This window comes from Liolophura sinensis, chromosome 8, assembly GCF_032854445.1.
Source record: "Liolophura sinensis isolate JHLJ2023 chromosome 8, CUHK_Ljap_v2, whole genome shotgun sequence".
In the NCBI taxonomy this organism is placed as follows: domain Eukaryota; kingdom Metazoa; phylum Mollusca; class Polyplacophora; order Chitonida; family Chitonidae; genus Liolophura; species Liolophura sinensis.
Genome location: NC_088302.1, coordinates 9,890,944 through 9,915,609, shown reverse-complemented (window position 1 = coordinate 9,915,609; position 24,666 = coordinate 9,890,944). Strand labels below are relative to the sequence as shown.

The following is a 24,666-nucleotide window of genomic DNA, read 5'->3' as shown; positions in this document are numbered from 1 at the left end:
TAAGTAAAAACACTTGTCAACCAGAAGTTTAAAGAGAAAAAGCTGTTTGACTTGATAAGGTCACTGAAGGCCAAGAATGGTGCAAAAGAAAATCAAGTTTTCACCTCTTTTACAAGCATATGAAATTGATAATAAAATGATGAACCATCATGTTGTTATTCTTGTCTGTATCTCATCAAACTCCACAAAATGCTACTGACTACTGTATACGGTGGGCGGGCTTCTCAGGAGCAGCCTCTGTGCAGCTAAAAAAGTAGTTCTGCATGTTCTCGCTCTGTATTAGATAGATTCGCCTCAAATTGATTCTGTGCAACATAGTATGCTTTAAATGGCTTTTTGCGATATTCTGAAAGGTTTCTAGGTGAAAGGGTTACATGAAAGAGTTTCACATCATCGCCACGCAAATTCATATCTCTACGCCTAAATTAGTTCAAGATGGAAGGCAGTGCGTGACAAACAAGTGTGCTTGTAGTATCTTCTGCCATTAACATGTTCGTGGTGAGTTTGCAATCTTTATTGCTAAATGCATGTGTATCAAATCAATATGCGATGAACCAGGTCTTGGTTTCTAATCTTGAAATAACGTGTCTGTGTATTGAGTAATAGAGAAACACCGAAAATGATGTACCATATTTTGCATTCATTGCTTTTCTTGTGAGATGTGGTTTGAGTTCGAGCAGTCAGCTAGCTGTAAGTACAAATCAATGTCGTGACGAAGGTGACTGCTGCTGTTCAGGTAGATCGAGTTTAATTATGTATGATCCAGAAATGCGACATGCTAGCAAAATTTGAGATATATTTATTTCATGAGATTCCTGAAAGTCGTGTAAGAGTCCGTAGTTCACAACGACGACTCGGTTACATACAGATGGTTCTTGTTTACATATGGCTAGCTCATGTCAGTCATGTATTTTTATGACACAGAGTCAGTAGAAGTTGATGACCTCTGTTGTACACATAGCTTAAGTTAGAATACGTCATTTACAGTTGTTACAACAGCGCCATGGCTCAGTTCCATGAAAACACAGCTAGGCTTACTGAAAGTGTGACTTCAGTTTTGCATGTGTGGTATTGACAGTACAGAATGGGCCACATTTGAAATTTCTTTGCAAGGATATTCAGGCATTGCCCTTTTACTTGTGCTTACAGGCTTTTCTTGTGCAGAAACGGATGAAAACATTGTTTAAATAACATTGTATTTACACTATAGTATAGTCCGAGATTGCTCAGACATTATGGTCAAAAATTTTGTTTGGCCATGGATGGCCCCAAACCAACACCAGAGAGCGCTCCATTTAAAACCTGATGCAGTTTCCGTGGTAGCGTGTCTTGGCGTTTGAGATAAAATTATGTATCAGAAACCTCTCCAGGGCCATAAGTTTGCACACACTTGTGTTCCTTATCTTTTCATCTGTCAATTTTGTGTAAGCACAACGTCTGTGTGCTATTTCTTAGGCCGCATGAGTCTGAGATTGCTTGGTGATGCTCAAAGCAACGGCTGTACTGACAGCCTCAATATATTTCACAAGGGCAGGTAATTGCATCTGGTTTTTTAATGGCGCGTGGTCTGATGTTGGTTTGGGGCCATCCTTGGCTGAACAAAATTTTGCCAAACCTAACATCAGCGCAATCTCAGACTAACTACTGTAGCACAAAACTCGGCCTCAGCAACATTTGTCCAAATTGTGCAAAACATGACCAAATTGTCAAGCATACTTCAGTGTATCCTCTAGAGCCATTGGCGATCGTAATATTCATCCATGTCTTGAAAGGATGTGGACAATTATTATAATTATAAGCTGGTAATTTTGATGTAGAAATGTGGTAATGTGTTCCTGGTGCACTATGCAAGTGTTGGTGTGCAATGTAAGAACACTAGTGAATCTGGCCTTAAATGATGTGATACTCTGGCACCACCACATGTTAAAGGTGTTCTAGTCTCTTTACCGGTGTTGTCCTTGTGGACTGTCAAATAGAAGACTGTAAATGTATTGTATATTTATGTGGGTTGTGTACAATTTGGAACCACTGAAGAATGATGAAATTTAGGTGCCAGACAAAATGAAAGGCAGTTTTGCTCTTTTTCTAACACATCATTCATGATATATTTGGATGTTTGCTAGATTTAAAGAGTTCTAGTAGATTTGAAGAGTTGACTGTTTTAGCTGATGATTTGCAATATGACCAACAGAACTTTACGTCATTACCAATACTGCAATATTAAAGCCCTGTATAACATTCACTGATAGTTCTCTTTCATGTGTGAAATGGTTTAGAATTTAACGTAAATCAAATGTTAAATGTAAATTAGTTTTTGTTGATATGTCAAATCACTTCATACAATTACATGTAAGTTCATCCAAACTGTATCTGTATTTACAGACTGATTCTCATTCCCGTCATTGCTGATGTAGTTGGAAGATTTTCTTCAGTATAATTGACATTGCAATCATACTTTTATGATGGTGTAACTTGAAAGTGGATTTCAGTGAATTTGAAGCATGTGTAGCAACATTAGATTGGTTTACAGCTGTTACTGCCTCTGAAATTTCAATATTACTGAGAAACAAAGTTTCAGAAATCCTTGATGGTCACTTTTCAAGTTGCTGAATCAGTTAATGATTGCTGTTGTGTACAGAACTAATTTATTTTCCTTAATCAGAAATGAATAAAAATGTGGTTCATTGTGACATTTTTTACCCTAAGTTCATTAAAGGGGTAATGAAAACATGGGACAGCTGTACCATATTTTTATTGGTGTGAATTTCTCTGATAGGATGAATCGATAGTCCATCCAGGGTAACAAGTTTGACTCAGATGTCAAACCTCATTGTTAATATCTTTGGCCTGTAGATTGGGTCTCTGGTCATTTATTTATAGAGAGTGTGATGTTGACCCCCATTTATAATTACTGCAAATGTGTCAGTTTGTTATGAGGTCTGAACATCAGGAATGTATAGAGACTTGATCATTAGACCAGCCAGTACAGAAAGCCATTACAACTGTTGCCAATCTCCCCAGTTTGGTGTCAGCTTGGTTATTGCCTGCTGTGATTTATTGTTCCTGGTGCAGGTCATTGTTGTCTTGGCAGGGGAGGGTAATAAGCTCATCCTGCGGTATCCGGGCTTCTTGATTTATCACTGTGGCTTAATCCCAGTTGCAGCAATTCTGTCACGTCCAGTAAGTAATGGTACAAGAAAAGTGGATTTTGTGCCCTACTGGGAGGTTGGCCTGGCTGTCTCCTCCGAGCATGTCACTGAAAAGAATTCTTTAGATCTCATCACTTCCGTCTTTTTCATCATGTCTTACACTCAGATATACACTTACACTCTGTATAATTCTGTTATAATGTAGTCTTAGATTGTGCACAACATCTACACGTTGGACCCTGATCCACTGAGAAGTGTGGTGTCCCTCAGCAGGTTTATTAAGTTGGTTTGATAGCAGCATGTGGTCGATATTATTAATTGTTCAAAAGTTATGACATTACAGGCAGGATTGAGTCTCGTCAGGTGGTGCTGTCAAACATTACACCTGTGCACTGCTGTGAACCATGTTTCTTCCAAAGGTTACTCTGACTTCTGAAGACATAAACAAAGCTAGTTTATTTTTAATCTCAGCTGCACTGTCTGTGTGTTCTTTATGATACACATGATCATTAGATCCCATGTTTATGGTCAGACTTTTGGTGGTTGAATGGAAGTTAGTACATCGCAACAGGCAGTATGTTAATGTTTGTGTTTCATTTCCATGTACAGTGTAACTACTGAGGTTTTGAGATAAAGCTGAACGTTAATAGACATTGTAGTGTAGGTATATATCATGAAACTATAAGTGTAACACAGCTGTATACGTGTACACATACCTTAGTTAATCTTGATTTCAGCCAAAGCCTTATAGTGTCCATCCAGTAAACAGAAGAGTTCAATTCATGTCCTGTCATGAAATTTAAAAATTGGTAATCTTTGTTCCTTTCCAACATCTTTAAAATTGCTTAATGTACATGTGCTGTTCTTGCAAGGACTGAAAGTATAGTTAATTTAGATCACTGCTTCAAGTTTGAAAAAGTGTATTATATTTAATCCATAGCCTGGAAAATGTTAATTTTGAGCCTGTAAAAGCTTTGAAATTTAAAATATTGAAAGTGTATGAATGAGGTGGTATGGGGGTGGAGGTAGTGGGGGGGGGGATGTTCATGCCAGGTGTGCTTGGCATGATCATGATGTTTCATTGATTATGTTCAGCTTGTCAGCTTGCTACAATCAAAGGCAAAGTTTACAGTGATGGAATAGTTCAAGGAATTATATGGTGATTATAAGATACTGTATCACCCATTACTCTCCACTCAAGACCTATATTACATGTTCAGCTAAGCATATAATATCCTGATAAACATCACGACACATATATATACAAAATATTTATTTATTTATTTGATTGGTGTTTTACACTGTACTCAAGAATATTTCACTTATACGACGTACGCAGCCCGGAGGAAACCCACGACCATCCGCAGGTTGCTGGAAGACCTTCCCACTTACAGCCGGAGAGGAAGCCAGCATGAGCTGAACTGTCAGGAATATCCGCTCTGCATTTTTACCTGTATGTATATGTAAATGAAACAGTGCCATGTCCAGTTTAGACTGGAAAGTTTTGACTTATTTACAAATTATGCTAAAACAATACAGCTATGGTGTAGACATTGCGTCATATCCCACCGTATTAATAAAATACACTCTGGCTCAAGAATGAACATATTAACATTTTAAACATTCTTTACATCTATGTCTTTGTATAGCAAGTTTCAGGGTGCAGTGAGGAATAAAATGTTTATCTTTTGATCAGATTTCCAAACAGAAAAGGTTAGCATAATTGTGAAAACATTGAACAAGCATTGCCAGGATAAGATCAAAGCATTCTTTAAGCAGGTGGAGTTGGTAGCAAATTAATTCCTTCCTTGTGTAACCTGTTTGACATTTTATGTGTGTACATGTGTTTTACAGGTATGGCTGGTGTTCAGGCCTATGCACATCATACATGTACCTGAACATCTGTCAAACTGTGGTGCTTTGAAAATATAACTCTGTGGTAAATTGGTTTGGTAAAACACTACATGTAGGCCTGATGAAAGAGCTATTGATTGCTTTCATTCTGTATTCTAAACCTGTCACATGTGCATAAAAAAGCCAAGACCACATGTACATCTAGCCAGTGTAAAAAGATATTTTGACAGTTTGATCTTTACATTGAAGACTTAGATCTACAGTGGATAGACAGGTACATGTAAATGGAGTTAGAAACATTTTTGTGGATTTAAGCGATCACTCTTTTTACGTTAAATACGTTAATAAAATTTCCCTTTATACGTTAAAAATTCCATTGCACAAACTTTTTGCACAGCTGAAGTAAATGCCCACTTCTGTGTGCTTGAGTTGTATGCAGATGCATTACGTTATGAAAAGATGTGAAATCTTATACATCCCTTTAGGCTTGGAACATTACTAATGTGTACCGTATTTGTAATGCGAGTCCAGTGGAGTGATGTGTATGGCGTTGGCAAAACAATAATGCCCGCTACAAATACATTTTGATTGGCTAGAATTAGATTTGCTCTGTGGGCTAGATTGCTGTAACCTTTTCCCTGACATCCCCCGGCTTCTTATCCACTGTCCTGTTCGGTGGGGGGAAATGTACAGTGTATCAATGCTTTTTACATGTAGATGCTGGGAGCATTCTTTTTGTTTTTTTTTTTTTTTTTTTTTTTCAGATTTAAACACATCTGAGCAGAGTGCTGCCTTGTATTGTAATGATTTCCGATTAGGTTATTTCACAGTGAGCAATAGTTTCTCATCAGGAAGCCTAGTGGATCTACATGGACATGTACATCTACATGTATTTAGTGGCCTCTAGCTACATGTATCTAGTGGAGACTAGGTAGCTGTTCATCGTAAACCTGTTCCTATCCCAGACATATATACAAAATGTACATGTATAATAATGTCAAAGGAAGCCTGCTTTGTATTTAATGATTTAGGGCTTAGTTGTGCTGGGAATATCAGTGGGCCTGCTTTTAATTGTCTCCCTTGTTATACAACAGCGACTCTGACATAGCGCGAGATTAGTTTTTGAGGTGTGAAACTGCGAGAGATGAGACCTCGCTTAGGCTATGACAAGAAGGTGACAAATATTTTCTAGACAGCAGAGTGTAAAAACAACACATGACATTAGCCATGAGAGTCGCAGAATTTGATGTTTTTCATTTTAAGAGTTCACCAGAGCTGTCTGTTGTATTTAATTAGGGCCAGGATTTTAAAATTACCTTTGAATGGATTGAAAAATGCAGAACATTTGTTTTGAATTTCCAAATAGGTCTATAAAATTAAAACCTTTCTTAACTTAGCTAGGTCTTCAACTAACTTATGCCACTTTAACTCCGAAGCTTTGCAGGTTACTGAGGTCCCACCTACATACAATGGCCTCAGGGAAGGTAATTTAGTGCAGCTTTTTGTACAAGATTGCGAGGAGCGGCAGGGCTGGATAGTAGATACACTGTACATGTGATTTTGGCTGTGATTAACATGCTTTCAACAGCTAGAACTCCAAAAGTGTTGGTTCTTTCAACTGCTAGAACTCAGAAAGTGTTGGTGATTCCAACTGCTAGATTTAACTCAAAAGGTGGTTCAGTCCCAACCTGAGGCAGGGAATCCATGAGAATCCCTTGCCTTAATGGTTTCTGTGAGTTTGGTAGCAATAAGTTCTCAAAAGTGCACTCAGGATGCTTTATGTGATCAGCTGAAGTTTATTGGAGGTGGCTTTAACTCTTTGCACCATTATTGGTGCAGTGTTACATGATATACTGTATGTAGACCTGTCGGATGTGGAAAAGTTTGCTAGTCACTTGCCAAAGACTTGTGGTTTACCATAGGTAATCCAGGTTTCCTACACCATAAAGCTGACATGAATGGTATTAGTGAAATACATATATTCTTGAGTATGGTGCTTAACATTTACCAAATTAATAAGTAATTTATAGGACTGTCAATTTAAGATAAGATGCATGTATGTGTAGTCATGGTTTGAAGGAAGGTTTGCTGAAGGAAGGTGGAGAAGGACTTGTACATTTACACATGTATATGTACATGTGATAGGAACTATGTGCATACACATGTAGTAGTTTAGTGCAACTTTACTTAGCATAGTATACAGAATTTGATGTGCATGTACAGATGCAAGCTTGAATTGAATCAGCAAACAAGTAATTGACAACTAACAACTTTCAGATTTATGCAGCCTGGTAATGAAATTTTATGCTACAAAGAAATTCACTCCATCTTGCACAGTCATTTCACAGAATGGAAATACCTGTACAGATGTGCTTTTCTTCAAGCTTTTGATAGTATTTCCATGTACACTGTATGTTCAACAATTTTTTTTTATTTAAGGTATATATAATAATATCTACCAAAGATCACATGTTTGTCATGCCCACATCTGACACTGATTGTACAGTTTAAATTTTGTGTACTAACTTTCATGGGTAAATTGCCTCTTCATGTAACCAAATTAGCTTGTGTAACATATTTTGAGTGATGTGAAACAAGGAAACTGGACATAGCCCTGGACCCCCCCCCTCCCCCCACCCCCTGAAGATGCACACGAACCTGTGAAAGCTCTTGGTACGACATTGGTGAAGGTCAGACCACATGAAAGAGGACAAATGTGCTTGAGGCATTGGGCGTGCGAGGACCTCTTTGTAACTACGTCATGTTTCACAATACATATTCAGGAAACAATAGCCAACGTGGATGATGTGTGTAAAGTAAACAATTCTAGCAGACATGGTTGTTTTTGTTGCACTTACCTTGCAACAATGAAATGATGATAATAGAAAAACATTTCTTTTGCACAGGGTTAGAGGTCAGCCCTCTGGGGACACTCAGATTGTAATCATGGTAAAGCAGTGTAATGCAATCAAGGGAGCTTGCATCTGCATTTGATTTATTATAGCATTAAGCATTCAATCTATGGTTTTCACCCTAGCATGGCTCTGTCCCCCTGGGATGGAAGTTGGTAATCTAATCCTGGAGTTGTTAGCTTCTGCTCATTATCAAACATGCAAATGTTTGCCTCAGCAGGAGCAAGGCCTGGGTAAAAGTGATTGCCCATGATGCATTGAATAAATCTGGAAAAAAAAGAGAAAGCGTTTGAAAGTACATTTATTGTATTACTGTTCCCATCAGCTTTTTATTGAACAAATGATCAATTTCACGTGTAACAGATTGGCTAAATTAAGTTAAACATGAGTGAAATGAGGTGAAGATATCATTACTTTCAATTATACGTGCCCTAATTTTAGAAACCTGTCAGTCTGTGAAAAGGTAGATTGCTGATGGCTGTACCGGTAACTTGGAACAAGTACTCATGCAGTGTACATGTGTGTTAAATACATTGAATAATCATTGTTTTATACTGCAAGTAGAGTATGGAAGTCTGTTTTAGAGCCCTCGATACGGTTCAGTTGATAAAACCTGGGAACAAAATAAGAAAAATGCAGATTAGCATACATGTACATGTACAAGATGTGTGTGCAAAGGTAAGAATATATACTTAGACAAACTGTTTATGTTACAACTGTAGCCCCTTTCAGGTCCTTGCCCATATAATTTGAAAGGCAAAATGATGTCCATATAAAATGTCAGCCAGGCAATTGTGACTTTCTGAATTTCCCAGGATGTACATGTACTTTTCAACTTTGTATGTGATGATCAGGTGTTTCAAATTTTAATTTGCAACCTCTAGTCAAATTGAAGCACTCAAAGGGGCAACTTCAAATCCATGTATCATTATGCATCTTTCCAATTAAAATTTGTCAGGCAGTGACAAAGTAGAAACACGTGTGTATTTTAACTGTACTGTTTGTATGTGCATGTATGTACATGTACTATCTTCTATTCATGTTCTCAGTCACTGACGGGTTATTACACTAACACAAAATGCCACTAAACCTGGCGGGTTTAGTATGAACTATTTTTACATTTTTTTTCCCTACATGCAGTTTAATGCTTGTGTTGAATTGTTCATTTCTGAACAGACACTAGATTTGTTTAATAATGGCATACATGTCAGAGATACACGCGTCATGAAAATTACTTCATCTATAAATACATTTAGCTACATCCAATGTGCAGTGTATGATGATCTGGGAATGCTCTTATATGCAAAATTATATTAAGCGTTTAGTGTTGAAGTGTTTAGAAAAGTGGCTTTCAACAGAAAAACAATAAGTGGAATACAGAAAGAACTTTCCTGCTGACTTTACATACTGCACCTCACATTAATTGTGGATTCTGTTTGGAAGTTTTAGTTGTGACATGTTTGCCCTGTTTCAGCATTTGTTTCATGTAGTTGTAACCATATTGTTCATTGACATTCGCTATAATAATGGTAAATGTGACGTGTATGCATGATTGTTAAAACATACATGTGATATATATGTACATGTAAGTCTGTTCTGTGGAATAAAGAAAACCATTATATCATCAGGTACATATACATGTATATATCTGGCACATAATTCACGTTGCTAGTGGCCAGTGGCATTGTTTCCGGTGTAACGGAGGTTCAGATACATGTATGTTTGTGTGTCCACCCCATCATTTTTTGTCACGAATTGGCAGTTTCTGTGAAGAGCCTCAGGTAATGAGGCTGAACGGTTCTATTCATGGTGTCTTCTCAGTGGCCATCCTCTTCCATTGGTATTGATCTGAACATTGGAAGCAGTAATCTAGACAGCATTGTGCACACTCCGTGTACGTAGTTTGAGCCCAAGGAGTAGCCACGCTGCGCACTCTCACAGACGTGCTGTCACTGGTCCGATTTAGTTACAGATTATATCCACGCTTTAAATTGTCTCACTTTGATTAATTATAGGCTTGAAGCTCATTCATACATTGGTGCTTTATTTTTACTCAAATGTGGCACTGACATTGAGTGGGTGTTACATAATTTCATTTCTACAGGTGTGTGTATTTCTGTGTCCTGCATTGCCTTAATATTAACTCTAACATAAACTCTTTATAACAAAATCAAAAAATCAAATTTTATTATTATTTTTAAATAAGATGTGTGATAGTCTCAAAAGTGTCGTTTTGTTGTTAAGGTTTCATAATTTCTTGACAATACATGTGCATGTACAGGTTTTCTTGGTAATGTTTCAAAATATCATGGAGACGAAAGGCAGCTGTTTACATGTACATTCAAGTTTGGCCATAATGGCCTCTTTGTCTATGGAACGATCCTTATGTTGGTATAACCAATTTGTGATTACAATGTTACATGTGAGACTATGGCACAGTCTGTCAGCTGTATTAACACACGGTTCACAACGTAACTAAAGGTGCAAGATGCGTTGCATTGGCACAGTCCACGTACACGCCCTGTGATCTAATCAATGTTGTTATCTGGCTAGATGAAGATACAGGCCTCTTCCATGTATTCAGTATTGTACTAAGGAAAGTGGCGTAGGGCCCAGTTCGAAAATGTATTAGCTAATACTGGTATTTTAGAGTTAAATTTTTAGCCAAACTCAGCAGCCAGTGCAGTTTTCTAAAGTCAGAATACAACAGCAGCAGTTTAGCTCATATATATTATAGTGTTACATAATTTTTTTTAGGCTAAATACAAAACTGAACACTTGGCTTAAAGTTAAATCTGGTATTAAGTCTTAAACCAGTTTTGAACAACAGGGCCCTGTTGTATACAATCCATACATGTGTGTTTGTTGAAAGTCATGTGCCAGTGTTTCTAAACATTCCCACATGAACCAATTTATTAGAATTCATTATTTAAATATATCTGAACTTCGTTGTTTTTTGGGGTTTTTTTTGTTGTTTTTTTTGTGAATTGTTTTGTTCCCTTAAGTGGCCTGCATATTTGCTTTCCACTTGCTGAACATGTACATCATGATGTAGCTCTCATTATTCACTATGTGTATGTTAGTTTCATGCAATATTACCAGCAGCATTTCAATAACATATAATTTTCATCCCTTTAGAATTTGCCACATTAACAACACAGGTGTTTGGCTCTGCATTTCTTGGATGTCATTTATGGATAATCACTATGAAACTACATAATTTGCATATTATAACTTATTACCATTGAAGTACAATATACATTAACTTTTTTTATGATTATCATAATGATTTTAAGCCATTGGAGTGATACATTGTACATTCGGAGGTGGTGTTTGCATAAACGCACAATATAGACACGGATGTTATAGAGATTGTCAGCCCATCCTACTGACATCTTGGGTGTTGTTCTAGACGGCTACATGTAATATTGCAATTCTTCAATGATTTCTCATGTTTACAAGGTGTTTCTTCAAGCATATTCTGAAGGCATTATTCTGTGTATACTGATAATATTATACTTCTTGTGAAGCCCTGAAGTTGCGTGACCCTACCAGTGTAGTCTTGTCTCCAAAAATCCAATAAAAAATGTGCATAAACAGCACTGAAAGCTGCTCTTTCATATGTGAAAAGGTTGAGAAATTAGGGTGGTGTATTACATGCATGTAATAAAATACTAAATATCGTTCATGTAACTTCATTAAGGCAGATCTGCTGAGATAACACGTTATGATGTGAAGCTATGGTGGTTACAGTGAACTGAGATCATGATAGCTTTGTTCAACAAGGACTGGTTTGGATGGTTGTATGGTTTTCAGAGGGTACATGTTCGTGTACAGGTAATGGGGAACTCGTAAAACTCCTTCCCACCTGTATCAAGACTGTCCAAAGCTGTGAACTCATTTCTTCTTTCCTTTGTTACGTCACTATTATCGGTGTACGTGTACTCATAAAACATATATGAACTACACACGCACTGCAGCGTCACAGAAGAAAACGATGTGTCCTGCTGTCTGTTGGACCTTCTTTGTATCTCATCCTCAAGTCTCCCATGGCTGTAATAATGTGGCGGTATGTAATTTAATGCCTCTTGGAACAGTTGTACAGTAGTCACAAGTCCAGCCAACCCAGATGTGAGATTACGGTGTACATGTATGGGGAAAATGTGTCTGTCTGGGTACGTGTAAAATAGTGTATCATCAGCTAAGAAATGGTTGCAGAATTCTGATCTCACTTGTACTGTGTATGTGTGATTGTTCATTGACATGTACATTGACACTTGTTAGCTTTATTGCTGAGTGGACACTTTACCTGGCCGGTAATCCACCCTGGCAGTTGAGGGCAGGAAATGGATGTCTACTGATTTACCTTTATGCACCAGGTGAAAAAAGGGGTGTATGAGTTTGAGGGGAGGGGTGGGCTGGGCTAATCAGCTTAAGTGCAGTGTGTATTTAAATTATTTGCTGCCTTAGGAAGTTGTCAACAGTTGTGTGATTAAGAGGTCTGGCTCGGCCTGGATATGAAGGAATGTCAGTGACAGACAGAGGTGACTCACTATTCCTTTCATTTAGCTTTTGTACATTGTATACTGTATAGACCTCCACAGTACAGCTGCTGTCCTCTGCCACAGAATACAGCAGAGGCTTCTTACAAAACTGCATGGTTGACGCATTCAGGCTGTATCGGTGCAGACCAGTTTTTACCTGTTTGTCACAGGGTACGCATATACATGTACTGGAAATTGTATGTGCTATAAGTTATGTGTCTCCTGTATGAATAGATGGTAGGTATGTACTTATGTATAGACATAGACATTACAAACATGATACACAAAGTCTTTTTCACTGGCTCGGTGGGTTTTACATCATGATGTAATTATTGTCAGATGCATCATGATCTTTTTGTGAGCTGCTTGGCCTCTTGGTTGTGGCCAGTCCATGTGCACTTGAATGGATTAAATCCTGTAAGTACATGTATGTGTGAATGGAGGAACAAGTCAGTTAGTGCTGCACTACACACTTTGAAATCTTATTAACATGAATTCCAGAGAATGTTGGATGACATTACTGGTACTTGAAATGATGCACCATCACAAGATGATGTACATGTATTTTCATACCTGCACAGTTTATTATCTCTGTTGCCATTTTCATTGCATTGTGCATTCATGCAAGCCTACATGTACCAATAATTACTAATAGAAATGTTGAGGAAATTAGGACTTGCTGTTGTATACTGGTGTTAATGGTCATGAGTCACAGTTTAACACAATACTGAATACATATATATTCATGTATGTCTCCCTGTTAACAACACAGATCATTACATGTGTGACACATCAGTCAAAGATGCCACATGGCTCAGTTTCTGTGTGTTCTAATTTTTTAAACCAATTTTTTTTTTTTACATCTACACACAGTTGCAAATGATTGAGTGTAGATATCTGATTATTTGATGTGGTTGCTTATTAATATTTTACAGAAGATATAAATTTCATTTTGGCTGAAACATTTTTATATCAACACCATCATACATTTACATGTACGGATCATGCATGACGTACCACTTGTAATAGAATAGGCAGATGTGCATGTTCATGTATTATTGTACCTTCCAACAACAGTGTTGTAATGAAGGATAATAAACAAGTGATGGAAAGGGAAAGTAAAGAAGGACGAATGAGATACAGGTTGAAAACTTGGACAGGGAATTTGCAGTACCTTAATGAAAATAAGTGGTTGAGGGCGCTCTTTGGGCCTTTTGTGCAATCTAATGCTCCTTGTGGAAGATCCTGAGTTTTGCCATCCACAGTTACATGTGTGGTGTGCATATTTGTACATTACATGTGGGAAAGTTTGTCATTAATTTGCCAAAGGTTGATGGTTTACCTTGAGGGCTCTGCCCGGTTTCCTCACACCATAATGCTGGCCACTGTCATATAAGCTAAATATTCTTGAGTTCTGCGTAAAACACCAATCAAATAAATAGATAAATACATGCATATTATCATAGTGCACATGGGTAGACCATGGTTATCTTGCAGTTTTACACGTGTAGAATTCCACATACATATAACGTGGTTAAATTATGTCATATTGACCTTAGGACATGCATGTTTGTATATATGTCATGATGTGTGCATATGGGCTATTTTTTATCAAGTTTATCCTTGATGTGTGAAAAGCATCTCTTAGCAGAAACTGGGTGTAACCTGTGAGCATATGTTTTTCATATTGTTAGATTCCATGTACAGTTTGTCTATACATGATAAAACATACATGTGTGTTTGTACATATGTATTGAATTTATACATACATGGACATGTATACATTTACAGCAGTCAGGTTTTTATGTGTCAGAATTTACTTCTGTTCATGGACAAAAGATTCTTGATTGTCTTATACATGTACATATACATGCATGATCAAAGAGTGTGGATTTATGTATACAGACATGGTTTTGCTCATAGTTTGGTCAAGACATGGGGTTGAATGCTAACAATTAGGGGTAAGCTGATGTACATGTAATAATATCATTTACCACGTTCTTGCCAACAACCTCAGGTGAATTTCTTGAGGTCTTCAGTTTAGCGCCCGCCTAACTGATGGAAAACAGGTGGCATCTGTCTGCGAGTAAACATGTTTATGTTGATGGCAATGCTACCATGGAAACCTAGATTTTCTCCTCAAGATTCTGTTCACTAAATGCACTACTGGAGTTGTTTTATGGTTACAATAAATACTGTATTTTATATACAATATATATCTGTTCATGAGTATATGGATGGTTAGTTGAATGGATGGATAATATTCCTGCTGAATTTCTGGTTTGTGATTTTTAGGACTTTTTTTTTATATGCCTGCCATTAAACAGAGCTTTTTATCTTATGATGATTTCATCTGATCATCCATTTTTTATTCCAGACTTTGTCTTCAGTTCTTTAGCTTGTGCACTTTCAAGTTTCACATGAGGGTAAATACAGAGGTAACAAAAGCATTCGTTACACTTTACCTTTATTTCTGCAGTTGCCATGGTAAATAAGTTGGCAGTTTTCCTGTATCTACGATGTGTATAAATGTAGTCTTTGTGTCCTAGCTACAACACCTATTGTTTTGCACATGCAGTTTTTGGTTATGTAGGTAGGTACAGAGGTGGTGATGTGTCGCATCGTTCCACGGTTGCCATGGTAACCGGATAGTCAGTATCTACCCTTGTATCTTCTATATAAACAAGAATATATTTGTTCGGGTGTATATTGGGTTCATCTGAACTCTTATGCTGATTTCCTTATGTTGCGATTATGGTGGCAGACAGATGGCTCCTTTACGGTGAAAACACATGTACACGTACGTTTATTTGTATCACCACTGAGTTAAAGGTGAACTGTCCAGGTGGATAAAATTTTTCTCGCAAAATTGACAATATATATCCTAGAGGTAGCTGAAACACGGAGCCAAAGTGATTTAAAGAATTAAAAACTAATCGCATGCCAAACTATGACGAGATCAATTTTCATGCTTTCTCATCGGACCCCTCCATGCAACGAAAATGGATTATGGAAATGTGACAAGACCCCTTCGTGCCGAATAAGCACTGAAAAATTATGCTCCAACCATTTTGAGGAGGCGTGTTTTGACCCAGCTTACAGGCTAAAACTGAAGTTTTGAATTTGATTCCAAAGTGGAATGGAAAGTAAAAAATATGACCTCAGTTGAAACCGTAAGCATTACCAACTATTTTCAGCATTCCTGGTCACAAAAGCTGTTTTTCTGTCAAAAACATGAATCAAATCCAATGTAGCCCACATTGTGCCTTTAAACCAGAGTACCACTGTTATGTCACGCATATTTGGTACCACAGATATACCATTCAGTTAGGTGAAGTGAGAAATAAAATCGGGACAGTTCACCTTTAACAGTCTACATTTCTGTTTGCTACACATGTTTGCTGCATCAGTAAATTTGTGTACCTGTAAGGCTTGTACTTCAGGGATTAAATATTGATACAAACTGATACACTTATCATCATGCCATGCAACACGTATTCCTCAATTGAATATACATGTATTGTGTATTTTCAGATGGAGTTTTGTAATTCAAGGCATCACCAGACCAGTGTTATTACTAGAGTACATGTATGTGAGTAAAGCAGTGGAGGAGACAGATCTAGTCTCAGTGTGTGGACTTCAACGACAGCATATTTACCATCAGGATCTAGAACTGATCCCAGCAGGTGTCTGAAGACACTGCTCCTCCAGCCTGACCTGATAACTAGGTCACATTACATAATTCAAGCCTGATCAACCCAGGCAGCCTGGTTTAATGCCCTGTCTCCTGTCCCTGGGGAGATAGCCATTGTTTAACCAGAAAACAATGTTCTCTCAGCAGGACCCTGAGATGCTGAGAGGTGATCTAGGTGAAGATTTGACCTAGAGTTGTCTGGACCAGCGTTGGAGGGAACAGCAAAGCAGTAGTGCCCAGCATCATAAGTCATCCTCTTGCCAGACCTGCCTTTTCTGGAGAAGCTTGGCATGTGTTTACTGACACTGTTGAATCTGGCCCTCAGTGTTGTCTCAGCCCGGGGCTTGGGCCCATTGCAGCACATAAACATCCCCGTGCAGTGATCAATATGGAGACAGTCTGATAGAAAACTCTGTCAGATAGCAGGATTAACTCCTGTCAGCCTTTCATCACTGTGCATGCTGTTGCACCTCATCACAGTTATAGTTGGTTCTTATCAGCGACCATACCAGCTTACATGTACATGTACATCTGCATGTGAAGAGAAGCCTGGGACAGTTTGTACAATTGGTAAGTTGTTGATTTGAACAAAGACAGTTCTAATGGTCATATTGTGGGTAAACAGACATTCACTTTCAGCAATCATTAGAGGCCTTAATAACATGTAATCGTGGCAATCATTTATCTTTAAATGTACATGCACCCGCTACATGTAATGACCTCTGTCTGGCTTGACTGGCTGTTGTTCATGAAGAAAGTTGTTGTTGTTCAAGACTGCTTCACCATTAACCTTGCAGTCATACATGTACATACATTCATTCAATGAAATGGTTGTGGCAAAAAAGATGTCAGTTAGGGTGCTATATAATATTGCTCATGGGGTAACATGTACAGGTTTAGATTGTGTAAAACTGTTACTGTTCTTGGATTATCATATTTTCGTGTCCATTGACTGACTTATAACAATGCTGGATAATGATGATATTATGGTTCATTAATGATATTATCGATTTCATCACAACACCTGACAGTTACATAATATACATGTATTGATGGTCATCATTATTGTTAGTAATATTTTATCAGAATCTGCCTGCCATCATGTGATTACAATATTTTTAATTACCTTTACATCAGTGTATGTTAACAGAACAGGACAAGTGTTCATGTAAATACTACTGGTAACCCTTGTTCCATTAGCACTGCGATGGACACCAAGTTAAGATTTTATGTGAAGGATGGGTGCATGTCACTTTCTCAAATCCATCTGCCATGAATTCAGATTCATTCAGCTCATTAGCAGAAGGTGGATGTGCAGATACATGTGCATGTGTTGCTGTACTTGAGTGTACTCACATGACGTGTCCATGTACAGTAATTAAGGGCACTAGACAGCAAGTTCACTTGAAGGATTTCAAGCAGATCTTAGGTGATTATTTCAAGCTTAATTATAATCTATACACTATTTTACAGTATGGCGGTTATGAATACAGACATGCTTAAAACCTTCTGGATCCCTATGCTATATTAGACAGATCTTTCCAAATTTTCACAGTTACAAGTAAATGTCACATGCCTTTAGGCATGTGAGTTGTTTTACTGACTGTAACTTGTGCATATGTGCAGTATCTCTTGCATTCTGTAACATCACACATACTGTAGATCTACATGTAAATTACTTGTAAACAGCAGTGTGTGCATTCATCTCCATGGATCATACATAATCTAACATTTTCTTAGTCCCCTGATTCTGTATTTTAATTCAGATAAAAGCGTTGGCCTCCAAATTTAAAAAGAACATTTGTGGATATGTATATCTGTACCTGTGATATAATGTAATTTCATATACTTAAAACCATGAAAGGCCACTTACATGTACTCATCACAAGCTTCAGTGTACACATGTACAGCGTACATTCAATGTATTTTACATATTATATTTGTGGTACTGCACAAAACTCCATAGGGTAACTATACATTGGCATTACATGGGAAGACAGATCAAATACTTTACACATTATTTCTACATGTACCAGTTGTAATCAGGTTGTAATAAAGACAGACAGAACACTGTAGGCTGGCTACTGATAATCTGGCAGATTACATGGTGTTCAGACTAAACACACATGTAGGACAAGAGAATAAGTGTTAAACTAATGCGTGAGCACAGATGTACATGTTAGTCTATGTAGTAACAGACATGTTGTTTGTGGAAATTGTTGAGCCCATGAAGAGGTTGTAAAAGTGTGTGTGTGAGAAACTGGGGTGAGGTCTGTCAGGGTGCCTTGTAAAGTAAGCTGGTTTCCTGTGCTGTGTTAGACAGGACACTAAAGCCAGCCTGGCACCCATGCTGTTATTTTGATGTCCGGAATTGCATCTACATGTAGGTCATGATAAGGCTGTCTCCTGCTGTACAGTGTAGGTGAAGGGTAGGACACAGGAGTGACAGATCTGTCCCCATTTAATAACAGCTGGTTTATGGACTGAAGTGTTTGATATCAGCCATTCACCTGGTGCACAGTAGTACTGTGGGAGTCTCATATTTGGGCCTTTCCATGATGTAATACAGGTCAAGTATGAAGTCAGCTGATCTTGACTCTGTTTAGTAGGGCAAGCTGTTCACATGGATATACATGTACATGATCTCATGAAGTTTCAGTCAGTAATACTATGTCTGTGCATGAACGTAGACAGATTAATGAACTCCTGTAAGGTGAACACAGCACTACATGTACAGCAGTTCAGTTTTTAAAGTTAACTTACAGTTTTGAACAGCTGACAAGAAGTGACAGCTGAACAGGTGTATAGATGAACGAAAAACACGACAGTGCATTGTATTCACAGATCTTCTTTTGCGATCATTGGTATAGTATCACTGTGCGGTGTTTTATGAATGTTTTACATTTCAAATTATGTAAATGCATACATGTACGTACAGATAACTTTGTGTTAAATTTACATACTTGTGTGTACAACCAGATGTGCATGTATGTTGAACAGAACACAACATTTTACATGTACTGTACACTGTAGGTTTCATGTGAGGCATGTGGTGCCAGTATGCCTACAGTGTGAGGTTTATAATGTACTGTGCAAGTACTCAATGACAACATTTGCTTACCTGTACACAATGATTGAGAGACAACTCTGTTATGATTTGAATGTTAAAACTTTCAACAAACTGTGCGTGATGCACATGTACACATGTCCTACATTGTACACGTATGTTTAGATTGACTCAGGAACAAGTACATGTATATGTACCTATTATGTATACAGTTGCATGTACACGTACATGTCTTCTTTTGTCATCCATGTCAAGGCTACAGTATGCATGTACATGTACATGTCTTCTTTTGTCATCCATGTCAAGGCTACAGTATACATGTACTTGTATTCTTTTGTCATCCATGTCAAGGCTATAGTATATATGTACATGTACATGAACTGTGGTTTGAATTTATTTGTACAGAGGTACAGTACATATACTTTAACTGTACAATATTAATTAATTATGTGTACAATGTACACTTCTACACATGCATAGATGTATATGTAAATAGCATTTCTACCAATTGAATGTCTGACGTACATGTCATTGTATGACTCAAATAATGATAGCAATAAAGGAATGATAAAGGAACACTTGAATATATGCAGTATGAATCATCTGTTTCGATTCACATAAAACTCCCGATGTCTTAATTCTGAATTCTTCCTTGTGCTAATTACTGTAAATTTTGCTGACCTTACAGATCTGAAGTATGGAGGACCGTCGGGTAGCAGACTACTTTGTGGTGGCCGGGTTGCCAGACAACCCGCTGCCTCTGGAAGAGTTCTCTAACGAAGCCATCATAAAGCCCACTCACAAGCTCGACCCTATCACAGACATCACCATCATCAACAAGAGTCTAGGGGAGAAGATCCCTAAGGGGTTTACCTGTATAGAACGCACGCCCACTGGACTTCCTGCAGATCTCAACCATGGCAGTATTCGCTGTAATGAGCTGTTTCTTTGTTACAGAAGAGGCAGGGATAAGGCCCCTCTATCAGATATTGGGTAAGAGTTAAAGACATAGATTTTTTTATATTTTTAGCTGTCCTTTAAAAAAAAAGTTGCTTTGTCGGTTGATCTGTTTTTTGGACCCCCCTATCGACCTTATAACATGAACCATTCATTTAGCAAGGGACCTTAATACTTGCAAGACTTGACATCTTGCAGAATGTAGCTGTTGCTGATTTGCACCATTTTTCTTTTCTTTTTTTTAATCTTTTTTGATGGGAATTTTTTTTTTTAGTCATAGGAAACAGTCACAGATAACTAAATATAGAATTTAGGGAAGCAAGTAATGTTTATCATGTTATTCTTCCCTGATTCCATATTAATGACTTGAAAATGTCATGCTATCCTGTTCTATGATATAATACACAACACCTAAGATGCAAGAGTCTCAGATTATTATAATTTATGATATTGACAGTTGAATTTGGCCATACAGTTCACCAGAAAATTGTTTAGCAATACATTTGAAATTTGAAACGGTTTGACCAGAACTGAACTTCTTGCTGTTCGGCTCTTCTATACATATGTAATACTGAACATTCTATACAGTGTAATACTGTAACCGGTTCTACATTTAGCAAAACATGGAGGAGTGTGGCAAGTTTTCCCCAAATGTTCACTGACAAGAATAAGGAGACAATATGAAAAAATTTGAGGAACTTCCTTGAAACTTTAGAAGCAGTAATACCATATGATATGTGATACTGCTGTTCTGTGCGCAGGATGTCTCATATCAGGACTAAAACTACAACAGCAGAGTTTTATTTATTTTAGTGCAGTGACTTACTGGTTTAACACCTACATACATGGTGTTGTATGGACTGTGTTGAACACCAACCCTAAACTTACGCCTACACTCAGGTTTTTTCAGTGTGGCCACGTACAGTGTACATGTATTTCGGCCACAGCTAGGGATTGTATGTCCTCCCACATCCGTAAGACAAACACCATAGTCCACTGCCATAGTCATAGGGAGCACAGGAAACAGCCACTTGTCCAACCTTGGTAATGCATTGGATGGTAGTTTGAACTTTGACATACAGTGTACTTAAGGCATTGCTTGATCCTACATGCTGCACTGCTTACAGGATTATACATGTATATGTAAATCTGTAGTGGTTTTTTTTTTTTGGTATTGGAGTACCTGTAGGTTTGTTACCAGCCACCCCACCCGCAGTAGTCAATCACTTTGTAACCCTTTGTTTACCTTTCACCCTAGTGAGATAAGCGTACCTCAGATATATATACATGCATTTCTCACTCCTGCAAGCTCAACATTCAATATGTATATGTACATGTACACCTGTGCTGGAAATTCAACATTTCCACATTTTAGAAGAGAGACACTTAAATTAAATATTTGGAGATCCCACCCATTGTCTTAAAATAATTGCGTGTACATTTAAACATAACGCAGTATGTGGACGCATGTGTACATGTACTTCTCCCTGATCGTGAACTTATTTACGGTACAAGATCTACCATGTCCATAATGGTACTGATAGTTAGCCTAGGTGACATTTTCCTGACCTGAGACTCCAAAATTTTGTCAGAATTAGCTCACAGAAATGTGTTACCAATTTTAGGTCTTTATATACTGGTATGTGTATTTAAGTGACACAGCAGGTGACCTACATACACAAATGTTTCTGTAGGTTGATGACTAAAAATAACCATTCTGTCTGAATGAAGACTGTAGACAGTAACTACTATCATTGTAAAGCTTTGTCGGTAAATTAATGTTAATGATTTAAAGCACTATTTATACTTCAGCTGAAATCGTTGTCTTGATTTTTACATAGAGGCACATAGTAGATGCTATACTGTGTTTCATGATCGATTAAACATAAAAACAAACAAAACTCGGGACAAAAGCTATGGTTATATTCATATTGATAAAATGTTGGGCTGGGGGAGAGAGAGAGAATGGCAATACCCCCTAAGACCTATCGCAAAGAAATTATTGCCAATAATGGCTTTAGAGCTAACAGGATTTTGATGTGCTTCTTTTGAATGTAAATAGGAGACAGTGTCCCAGCCTATAATCAGCCTATTAGTTAATGTCATGGTGACCCAAGACAGCCCCTGTGTATGAATATACATGTAGATGGGTGTGCCCAGACAGAATGTGTGTGAAGAGAATGTTTATACAGCAGATTGCTGGCAGGCAGCACTTTCTCTCTGACAAACACTCAATAGTGGAGGGAGAGAAAAAACACACACTACTTTTGTAATTCAAGTAATTTTGCAAACATCTGGCAGGAGAGAAATTCTGTAGAATGCCGAGGAAATTAACCAATTTGACCCTCTGAATATTTCATATTTGCTGAAAGTCAGAATCTTATTTACAAGGAGAACAAGAAAATGCTTTCTGGGGCAAGTTTTGTTCAGGTTCAGCTGAGATGATTGGAAGCAGCCATTAAATTCATTTCTGAAGATCTATGAATTAATGAATGATGCATTTTTCTTGGAAATGAAAGTCTGTCATGGTGTTCATTACTTATCATTGGTGAAGAAAAGCAGATGTTTGAAGAAAACTTGTGGAAGCAGTAAAAGTGTGGCTGCTGGAGATGAAATAAAATGTGCATGGATTTTTTGCTTTTCAATTAGATATCAATAGATACACATGTATGTCCACAATACCCATGGCCCGATGGCAAAGAAACTGTTGCCATTAATGGCTTTAGTGCTAACAGGATTTTGACGTGCAAATTCTGTCATTGGGAATAAATGTTCCTGATGAGTCATCGCAGGATGATATGCTATTAGTTCTCTCTCAATTTTTTTTAATTGTTATTTAGTGCATTTACTTTATTGGTATAACAGTATAAAAACTTTGGATTAGGACTTTGGATTAGGATTTTTCTCTCTGAAACGTGATGAAAGTAATGTAACACTGAGTGGTTCTGTTCTTTTCTGTGGGCATTGCTAATGAGTGTTGTAGAAATAATGTAGACATGAAAGAACTGTGGGAAGTGACTTCAGAATTTTTGCCCCCCTAAAAACTGACACTTATATATTTCCAGTAGGTGGGTTATCCCACCAAACTAACCTTAAAACACCTTCATACGGCTGAAATATTGCTGATGTGGCATTGAGCTATAATCCTTCAGATTGTGACACAGTCTCCACTCTCTGTGAACTGACAGCAGCACACTGGAATCTCTGCACCCTCTGTATACTGTGTGCTGATAGGAGCTAACACACAGCTTCAATTATTTCTCCTTGAGGCATATTTTCTAGAAGAATACTGACCTGTAAACAGGTTTAGAAATTTCCGAAGACTATGATCGCTGTCTGTTTGGTCATTCACTCTACACAAAGGCTGCAATACTGCAGAAGTGGTGTGAAAGCTATATATTCATTCGTTGATTTGTATGTTTGCAGGGTTTTGTATGAGGGTAAAGAGCGTGTGATGCCCGACAGTGAAGTGGTCTACTCCACACCGTTCGGACACCCAGCCAATGTGAACAACAGTAGCAGTAACCGTATCTACATCACCTACAGACGAGCCAAACAGTTTGCAGCCAGTGACAGCCTGGCAGTCGTCGATATCTGTATTATTCTTACAAACAAGGTAAATCTGAGTCGCATGTGATTTGGTGCATGTTGTCTGTGTAGGGTTTTCGCCAAGAAAAAAAGGGAATTTCCGTTTTACTGACCGAACGGCCAAGTGGGGGAAGGGTGCGGAGCGGGATGTCCCCCTTTTCTGCATTTCGACGAAATTTTTTGATTAGCTGTTCGTTGAGGGGCTGTTTTACGTATCCTGACCAAAGTTTAATGCAAAAATTTATACTGTTACTTCGGCAGTACCTCCAAAATTTACGACATTACAATGTGTGTAGAGCTGCTAGTTCACAGTGTGTGATGCGCCATACACAATTACAAAGTACCCAGATATAAACTAGTGGTCACGAAACACATGACCTGAAACAGGTGTTCTGCACAAATATTCCATTATATATTTTATAGTCCGGAAAACCATGACAAAAACTGAACAGAAGCTGAACCCAGAACTTGTGTATCACCATGCACGTGGTAGCTCGTCACTAACCAGGTTAAGGTTATCTCTCTTGGCATTCAAATCGTGTGTTGTTTGTGGACGCATATCACAGAAAGGTGAGCCGCTCGGTAATGTTAAAGACAGATTGTAAAAAGAAAAATGCACATGAAATCAACATGTATAATATTTTGAAGAAGAAATCGCCAAGAAGAAAAAAACAAGAAAGTTATTTTGGGAGTATTTAAACACTATATTTTCTGGGGAAAATTTCTGTTTACCGGACGAAAAAAGGGGGTCACGACAACCCTGTCTGTGTACTGCTAAATTCTTGTGTATCAACATCAGCACACCAAAGGAAATAGGTCAGTCTATGTTCAACTCGCTGTACATAGTGACTTTTTAACACATCAGTATTTACTGTAATTCTTCAACCTTTTCAACCACTAA

General features: G+C 37.8%; 1 protein-coding gene across 3 annotated transcripts in view; it reads left to right on the top strand.

The window, feature by feature from the left end:
* The first annotated feature begins 425 nt into the window (after positions 1–425).
* LOC135474035 (C-myc promoter-binding protein-like) overlaps positions 426–24,666 on the top strand; it is a 55,793-nt gene continuing 31,552 nt past the window's right edge. For 2 of the 3 annotated variants that reach the window (XM_064754020.1, XM_064754022.1), the window contains exons 1-4: positions 426–498; positions 15,994–16,723; positions 19,909–20,213; positions 23,604–23,793. In XM_064754020.1, the coding sequence (XP_064610090.1) occupies positions 19,918–20,213; positions 23,604–23,793 (486 nt within the window). In that variant the 5' untranslated portion in view covers positions 426–498; positions 15,994–16,723; positions 19,909–19,917. Of the gene's footprint in view, positions 499–12,033; positions 12,091–15,993; positions 16,724–19,908; positions 20,214–23,603; positions 23,794–24,666 lie in introns of those variants that run through there. The other variant, XM_064754021.1, reaches the window with a different exon arrangement.